Source organism: Sphaeroforma arctica, assembly GCF_001186125.1.
Source record: "Sphaeroforma arctica JP610 unplaced genomic scaffold supercont1.150, whole genome shotgun sequence".
Taxonomy (NCBI): domain Eukaryota; class Ichthyosporea; order Ichthyophonida; genus Sphaeroforma; species Sphaeroforma arctica.
The window spans coordinates 114,922-124,455 of record NW_014040408.1 but is presented as its reverse complement, the minus strand read 5'-3'; the positions used below and the strand labels follow the sequence as shown (position 1 = coordinate 124,455).

Genomic DNA, 9,534 nt, shown 5'->3' with positions numbered 1-9,534 from the left:
TAGAGGATCCCACTATATATATATATATATAATATAATATATATATATATATGTGTGTGTGTGTGTGTGTGTGTGTGTGTGTGTGTGTGTCATATATATATATATATATATATATATATATATATATATATATGTATGTATATATGTATGTATATATATATATATATGGTGGGAAAGATACGTGCACAAATATGTTCGTGTGTGTTTATTTGTATGTACATGCATGCAAATATCCTTAGATGGGTACCCATAAACAAACAAATACGAACATATACGTGAATCATATACACAACTATCCGAAAATTTTGTTTTTATGCAATATTGTGTAGTTATATATCTACACAATTGTATACACATCTATGTATATGTAATAATATGATACAACTGAGTATATAGGCATACATGTACCTCGCGTCCTCTAGTTCTATACGTATATATGTGCGTGTAACTATAAGACTCAAAATATAGAAGTGTGTGTAGGGGTTACATACCTTCATACAAAATGTAGATACATAAACATAAGCTGTATTTGTAATTACGCACTTGTTGCTGTTATGTGTGATATCACTCTGACAACATATTGGTGAACTAACCTACTGGTGAACTTGGCATATTTCCCTTTCGAACAGGTTGGTTCGCAATTCTACTACACGCAGCTCAAGAATGGGTTAGTCGAGCAGTGGCAAGTGAACGGAGTGGACTTCAACTTCTCAATAAGATTTGTAGATTCCCGGGCCATGGAAGCCGGAAATGGTGTTGCAACTGGTGAGTCTACCAACACAACTTTGTACATGCCACTTCTTTACATTGCACCATACCGGGAAGCTTGATAACAACTAATGAATATCTGCATTTGAGGTCGACCGCTTTTCTCTGGTCAATCTGAAACTTACTAACGCGCTGAAACACTGTACCAGATCTCTTTATCGCAGACAACGTCGCATTGAATACTCAGCGGCTACAAGACTACGCGCTTGCGGCTGTAAATGAGAATGACCAGTATTGCAACTTCTGGGTCGCGAAACCATCTACCGCGAACGTCAAATTTGCAAAACAAATCATGCTCGATCCGCAAGTAAGACAAGCGAGCGCAGCACGGATAAAGAAGTACATCGACACTACCTTTGAACTGACTTCCGAGGTGATTGAGAAGCCCATTATCGCCACAGCGTCAGCGAATAGTCTCATTTTCAATGCGACAACATTTCCGAATCTATATGGCTCATTTGCACCGGCATCCGATGCGGTGGGTCTGTTCCCAAATGGAATGTGGGATAAGGGTCTCAAGACTGTGGCCTTCTTGAGAGGTACGACAACATGACACATTGAATAAGCTCACAAGAACACATGCAGTACTGAAGGGACATATGTGCGCGCTGTTAGCAAATATAGAATTCTTGTTCTGTTAAATTTTCTTTTATGATACAGTTGTATTAAATCTTACTCACAATCAAACACGACTTATTCCGTGCAGAACAAGACAACACACTAAACAATGTTTATGGTCGGGCCGGAGAAGAATACCTTGCTTAATCTTCAGCCAACGGGAGAAATTGGACTCAGTTGTACATGCCACATAAAATCGGCTCTTCGCACGGCGATGACGCAGCACTCACGGAAACTGTAAGTCGCCGAATATACTTGCTCCATGGTGAACTTATAACCATAATGTGAATACGCAATGGGATGAAAATCAGGACAGTTCGGTTGTGCATTTCACGATGTGAACCCACAGCTCGTACAGAACGAGAAATATATATGTATAACTCGTACTATAACATCTGTCATGTTGCAGTTAATACACATTCCCCTGGATCCGTCAGGGAGTGGCCACTATCGACCGACCAGCGACACGTACAAGGACATAGTAAAAGAAATTTACCTGGCACAGAATGCATACAACCGAGAACACCCTGACCGTGACAATGACATTCCCGGTACGTGTATTGCTTGCGTGCGTGATATTCACGAATACTCGAGTCGTTTTGCTGCAGAATTTAACTGCCAATTGGCCCTTGTCCTCTTGGAAATTCTAATTTCTAGCCCTTGATCTCACTCCTCTGTACCATTCAACAGATTGTGTAGTCCTGTCGACAAGCAACGAGGGCAGTCAGTTGGACACGCTGAAAATACTAGCGGATCTCGGATTGGGAAGCGATAGCATGCTGCTGCTGAGTACGCTGAAGAACAATACAATCGGAGAAGCGGAGAAGTTGTATCCGGGTCTTGTAACCTACAAAGCGTACTCACACCTGACTCCCGCGGCGGCTAATGAGACCGGGTGTTTTCTGGGGCACTTGACGAGCCTTAGAGCCAGATACGGCGCGTTTATTGACTCGATCAAGGGATTGCAAAGTACAACTGCGTATGGTAGGACCGATGAATTGAACGAGTTCATGGCATCTTTACTTATCGGAATACAAACACTCCAAATGGCGATGGTCAGGGGTGATTGCCAAAGCACAACAGGTCTTACAGATTGTATTTCCAAGGGCATCAAGGACTCCTGTGCCGCCATAGCTGGCAGCAACAATACTGAGTGCCTGAGTCTGGGTACCGATCAACTTGATGTTGAAACATGGTTCGGCAGAGTAATCTATGACGATAACATGCTTCGTGTGGGTCACGCATTCATTGTCGAACCGATAGGACAGATGGCCCTTAGCGATATACCCTCTACCATACCTTACGCGTTCCCTCGCAGAACCACTGAGGAGCCCTCTACAGTTTTGCGGGACGATTATTGGTGCATTGGCAGGGCTAGGTGTTGTGGGGTGTGTGATTGTGATCGTACTGATTCACTTACGAAGTAGACATCCCGTTGTCAGATCGGCGGCGCCGCTATTCCTGCAGATTATGCTGTCGTACATCTCACTGTTCTTTTTGATCGCTGAGGTGAATGTGTGGATGTGCGATGCGTGGGTGTGGTGCGTATTCCTGGGCTTTGATTTTGCATTCATCGCTCTCCTTATCAAGACTTACCGGGTAGACCAGATCTTCAGCTCTATCCAACGACGGGATCTGCGAGACCGCTGGCTTTTGCTAAGGATGTTTGTGCCGTTGATGGCCTTCTTTCTTATATATCTAATACTTTTCATGGTTATAGAGCCCATGGAGGTAGACTTAGTTGTCGTAGCGGAGGTGATGTGGGAGGAGTGTGACCTGAATACACCAGGCATCTTTGTTGGGATCACGATCCAAGGTATCTTGGTACTCTGGGCTGCGATCCTAGCGTTCAAGGTGCGAAACGCTCCTTCCAAGTTCAACGAGTCATTCTTGATCAGTGTGTCGGTGTACAACTGACTGGTAGTGGATATACTGGTCGTGGCTCTCTTGTACATACTGCCACAGGCTGCTGATACACAGATGAGCCTGCTCTTCATCTATGCATACATGCCGATTACTGTGATGCTGCTGATGATGCTCATCCCCAAAGCTCAGGTATGTTGGTACCAAAAGTGCTTTCTTGCATATGCCACCAACCAGCTCAAATTTACTACCCAACTTTTGTATACATGTTAGTGTATATCACTCAAACGTCACCGTTGCTTTACACTACAGGCAATCAGAAAGAACGGAGACGAAGGCAGGTCCACTAATGGACTGGACACCACTGAACGCATCGATGGAAGAACATTAACACAAACTGCTAATGCGGCTGCGAGAGGGAGTAATTCATGCCCGCTGAGGGCAGAGATTGCCCGCCTCCTAGCAGAGAATATACAATTAACCAACCAGATGAAGAAGGTAAGTAAAGCAGGGTCCCTCATTTGTCTGTACGCTTAGGCGTACGTCTTGAGAAGACTTTCTGCTGTATAGAATTGAACCACATATACTGAACAGAAGCCCATTACCGATTACTCACAATGGTTACACTTTTATCACTCCCGCAGATGAACAACCCTCATACACATACCTTGCTGAAAAAGGAAAAAGAACGAGAGGTCCGCAGTATACATGATCCGCCGAAGACTTTTGGACAGGGAGATCTCGACAACGGAAAAGAGACACGGTCCGTAAGCACCGAGTCTTCGGTTCAAGACGCTGCAGATGTACTTAAAGTATGACTCTGCTCACCTAATCTAGTAGAAAATATTAACTAACAGCACATGCAAGTACAGCTTTAAACTTTATGTTGTAAGTGTAGTGAGTAAAAGTGCAAAGCCTGGGCGTGCAACGTGATAGGAAGGCAGAACCATCACTGACAAAGTGTCTGCTTGGGCAACGATTTTGCCAGTAAAGTTTATTAGGAGTAACTCGGATTCGTATACAATACAAGTCACAAAAACAAGTCCCTAATATGGCAGATAATTTGGTAAGCAACACGACCTCATCTGTACCACGGGCAGCTGATCTACCAACGACTTCAAATCGATAACTATGTTCAAATTCTTGCATGAGATACAGCACTGATGCGGTATATCGTAGGCGAAGTAGTCTCTGCAACCTCACTCATGGCCTCTTGTATTGACAAATACATCACGTCTCGGTTTAGAGTTGGCCCTGTTGTTGCCGCTGAGTATTGGGGTGGTTGAGTAGGCAAATATGAGCACACAGCATAGCTCACAAAAGTACTAATAAACAAGGCGAAAAATGACTGCATCATCTTTGAAGGCAAAAAACAGGACCATACCAAATCCAAAAGCATTTTACGCTGCGCTGGTGGTAGCGAGTCAATTTCCTGGGGTGTGAGCTTCATCAGCATATTGATAAGCTCCTGAATAGTGGGAAGACAAGGAATTATACCGTGTAAAACAAAGCAAAAAAGTGCTATTGGGATGCTGGAACGTGTATCGTAGCGTAAAGATACGGGCGAAACATGATTTTCAATAATGTACTTTGTGATTGGAGATGGTTAAATTGAGTAGCATAAGATCGTAGGAGTATTAGACTTTTGTAGGGCAACCACTGACACATTTCACACATTACTTAACGCGAGCCGCAAAATGGATGAAACGGTAAGAGATATAATAGCCCATTGCAATGAACGATCGCTAGGTCGATAAAACATTGCAGGCTTGCAAACACCCATCCGCGTGAAGAAATACAATTCCTTTTTGCTATAGCTGATAGACCAGCTACGGTGTTCCGAATGAGTATACATGCCGAGAAATCGATAAGGTTTGTACATATACCTAGTACTTAACTTTCTGCCACAGTGGATATTCGCGCATTGTCCTATTCAAACTAGAATCAAGACCTGTCATTTCTACAATATCTCACATCTGACCGGTGAGAGCTGTCAGATCCGAATATTACTGTGCGACAGCACGAACCAAGTTATAACAACATAACAGATACCACCTTAGTTATTTGACTTTAGTGTAACAATACTATTTTTAAGAAACATCCAAAGAACCCCCAAAAGCCAACTATTCTTCAAAATGCTATAGTGCAGCCTGTGTCGGCTTTAATTCCGTGAAAACAATAAAGATGTGCGGCACACATGCCCTCGCTCACTTTGTCACAGAAAACTCACTTGCTGCTCGTTCACGGGCAGAGCTTGTTGTGCAGGCTTTGGTGGCTCAACAGTCTCCGGCGGAGGAGGATTGCGTTGCATTGCTTCTACTAATTCCTATTAGGCAAGAAATATTGGGAGACTCATATTAAGTAAAAAGTACACAAATGTCGACGTTCAAAATTTCTTCTCAAGTGCAATTGAGACCCATGGCAGCCTTGAACATCTGGTTCTATATTGGCAGCAAGTTGTTGGTCAGGGGCTGCGCAGTCAATTTACATACACAAAAGTCGAAAATTTTGTGTCACATGAACTAGTAGAAAAGAACAGCCAATGAATCGCACACTCCCGTTCGTTTAGCATCAATGTACAACCACCTGATTCACAACGCCCTAGGCACCATGGTCTCTATATATCATTTCTCACCATGACAATCTACAGCAATATACAGGTCATCGAGCACTTGCGATCGAAAAAACTTGTCACTACACACCTGTAACGTGTCCTCCGTAATCAGATTGCATGATATGACCGCAGTCAATAGTTGTTTGGTGAGGGTGGGATTTATTTTCAACAGGCCACGAGCGTCATCCATAGGCATATTCTGCAGAGGTTGTGGTAGCAACACGTCAGCGACTGAATAGACGTTGTGGGAAGCAAAATTTTATTCACTTCAACAGATAATCTGTTTTCTGGATGAAGCTAGCTAAGATTATATATCGGAACATATCGTGCACGTATATATCTTTCATGGATGGCATAAAGAATTCAGTATAGAGTGTTTTATCAAAAGTACTCACAAAATAAGTGGGGTGTTATGGCCCCAATAAAATCAAACGCATGATTGATAGCGCATGTTTATTTAAAATATCAATCCAAATACGCAACAAAGTATCATAACACCATACCTTTAATTCTTTTATAAGTTCGTAAGCTTTCTCTTTGCTGAGGCCGTCGAGTGAGAAGACCAAGTCCTATCATTTTTTTTAAATCCAAATTAAAGATGGCGTTAGTCGTGATATTGAGTGGTGGTTCTTAAAAGAATACACAGATGGGGGTGTACCTGAAATGGTGAGCGTGAGATGAACACCTACAATCTGATTCAATGACCCAAAATTGTGCATAGTAAGATAAACACATGCATCCAGAGTACCAAAGCTGTTGTGAACATACACAGATGCAGAATCAGTGAGGGACAATGCAGAGCTGATATAAGTCCACAGGAGACAATGCAAAGCCGATCAGAAATCGCACATGAACAGATACGTAGATAAAACCAAAGCAACCTGTACAGGCGGCTTGGCTGGAGGAGGTGGTCCTGGAATCGCTTGATACGTGTTTGGACCTTGTTGAAGAGATGGCTGATTATGGTACTGTCGAAGCGGAAATTAACAATGTATCAGAAATGAGCGGAAGAGATATCCTGCCTGAGTAGTGTGACAAATTAGTATTGGTCGAATATATCACAGCGGGTGACAGAAAAAATAGTGGCAGAGCCTGGCGAAAAATCGACATGCTTGAATTAAAGTAGGTTATAAACAAGGGTTAAATTCTACATTCAGATTTCTTAGTATCATTGCAGAAGAAGGGTTAGGGGAGAGCTCAGTCGTTGACAATATAACTTTATACAATCAAGATTGCAGACGTATTTAGGATATCGTACAAAGATCCTATAATCATGGTTCGTGTGATAAGCGGGTTTATCGCAGTGCATGCGTGATTGAAGTACATACACAGTTTAGAATCTACATGGACATAACATATCACCACATGAACTAACGCCTCCTGCAATTGCGTCCACGACTGTAAACCCTTCAAACCTAAACCTAAACGTAATATCTCACCTGTTGGAATTGCTGTGGAGGGGGTCCCTGTGGTTGAATATATAGCTGAGTTGCGTCCATACCCATTTTTTCCATCGGGGGTTGTCCCTGTCCTGGCGGATAGGACTGTGAGGCCCGTTGTGGCTGCTGCTGTTGCTGCCGTTGTTGGGGTGGTGGGCCCATATTGGGTGGCCCTTGGAATAATTGCGACCCTTTTCTGCCGTCTAAGTTAGCGCCGGGAGCTGGAAGCCCCATTTGCGGTGGCAGTGGAGGGGCACTATATACATTGCTGTTACTAATATTACTGTTAGGGTTCTCATAGTTTGGGCCAGATCGGTTTTTACCACCAAATTGACCCGGCGGCGGCCCATTGCTGCCATCATACACCTGGCTACCTCTGTCCCCACTGTTCATATCATTCATGCTGTTGTCATTACTATTATATTGGGACTGGTTTGGATTCTGATTCGAGCCTTGATTACTATAATTATTGTTGTTATTATTATCGTACCTCCCGTGACTACCCTGCGGTCTGTTCTGAGTGTTATGATTGTTATAATTTGGTCCGGTATTGTTGCTGCTGTACTCATTTCCATCGCCACCTCCATGTTGTAAGTAATTTCGCCCAGGACCTCTCATTGATCCAGGCCCTCCGCCATCTCGACCACGTCCAGAGTCTCCCCTGTCCGGACCTATTGCAACAAAAACAAAATAGATTGAGATTGCGTTGCGCCACTATGGATTGACACAACACTGTTTTGTAACTAATAATAGCTTTTGAGAAAGATCTCCAATAGGTTTGGCAGGGTGATGCACACAGTCACATTCGCCACTTGAAAAATTGAACTACATATTCATAAGTTAGTGTTGTAGAATTCGGATACATAGTTCACCACAGCGTCACTTTCGCCATCATGACTCATCTAGTACATTGAGCTGCTGAGCTTCAAACGAAGGCAAGCAGCGATTGCATATCACGTAGATTCGCATAAAACAATGATAATCTCTCTGATTGTATTAAGTACGAATTGGCACTAATAGCCTGTCGTATTCTGCACTCCCTTGCACAAACTTGGATAAGCATCCTCATTTCAAACCATGGAAACGAAAATTGACATACCTTTTGCTTCGTATACTTTCACCCTCAGCGCACGGCCATTGAACTCAGCACCGTTGAACATATTGACAGCTTTCTCCACAGACCCATGCTGTATGTGGGTGCAGCGACATAAGATAATCGTGTGAGAAGTCGAGGCAAATACTAGTTGAATTAAACATGGTTGCGCAGCTGTTGAATATTACCGAATTACTTAGCCGTGTGGCTAGTTGCAATCGTTCCTATGCTGGATCTCGTGTCTAGAACTATTTGAGAGGTGAGGCTTGGTACAAATTTTTAGTCATGAACTATCTAATGATTTAAGAGGTTTGTATTAGCGCAGACACAGTACCTTATATGTCTGCATGTGTCAGCTCAAACAAAGTGTTCGCATATAAACATTTGAGCATATTGACCGGACAAAAACGTAAACTTAAAGCCAGATAGCAGGTGAATGATCTCTTCCTCGAGTTCCATTTTCGTACACATGTCGGACGAGAACCCAAATTGTTAGTCATAGCTCGAGGAGTACTGTAATCTACACAGAACACAAGTGCAGTACTTTGGAAGTTCTGCATGATGAGAAAGCTGGTGCAATATAAATCTGTTTGATTATTAAAGCCAAGTACACTCCTACATCAAACTCGTATATGTCAAGAGTGGTAGTATTCCTGATAAACTATTTTCTGCAAAAAAAAAACTCCTGATATGATACTCGTTAATGCAAGAGCAACAAAATAGGTTGGGTATTCAATTGTATGTTTGCTGCATGCACTGCAACGATCTGATTTTGAACGAGCGGTTACAAACTTCCTCTGTTTGTCAATTTATCTCTCCTGTTTACAACGGCACGACTTACATACTTCGACATAGTCTATGAAAGCAAATCCCCTCAACGCGCCAGTTTCCCTATCCTTTACTAAGGTCACTTTTTGAACAGGTCCTGCCTGGGCCAGAAAGCTTTCCAGCTGCGGTTCTTGCGTGTCGAACGCAATATTAGAAACTGCAGTAAAAATCGGATTACTTTACATGTTAGCAACAACGACAGCTAGACGTGTACTTCAATAAATGCCAAATCACCAGAATAAAGAAAACTAGTTAGTATTTGTGTCTAAAAATATACTTATGTATATGTATGTATATATACACACACACAT

The 9,534-nt window shown here is 42.7% G+C and overlaps 2 protein-coding genes across 2 annotated transcripts; one reads left to right on the top strand and one right to left on the bottom strand.

The window, feature by feature from the left end:
- Nucleotides 1-1,786: 1,786 nt before the first annotated feature.
- Nucleotides 1,787-4,424, top strand: SARC_03088 (hypothetical protein; the record flags this gene model as incomplete). Its single annotated transcript, XM_014303141.1, has 6 exons — nt 1,787-1,937; nt 2,077-2,774; nt 2,854-3,291; nt 3,352-3,441; nt 3,562-3,747; nt 3,894-4,424. The coding sequence occupies 6 exons, from the start codon at nt 1,787-1,789 to the stop codon at nt 4,065-4,067; spliced, it is 1,737 nt and encodes a 578-aa protein (XP_014158616.1). The 3' UTR covers nt 4,068-4,424.
- Nucleotides 4,165-8,462, bottom strand: SARC_03087 (hypothetical protein; the record flags this gene model as incomplete). Its single annotated transcript, XM_014303140.1, has 8 exons — nt 4,165-4,515; nt 4,634-4,717; nt 5,480-5,575; nt 5,952-6,062; nt 6,367-6,432; nt 6,745-6,831; nt 7,303-7,973; nt 8,402-8,462. 8 exons carry the CDS (start codon nt 8,460-8,462, stop codon nt 4,492-4,494), a joined length of 1,200 nt encoding a protein of 399 aa, XP_014158615.1. The 3' UTR covers nt 4,165-4,491.
- Nucleotides 8,463-9,534: the final 1,072 nt, after the last annotated feature.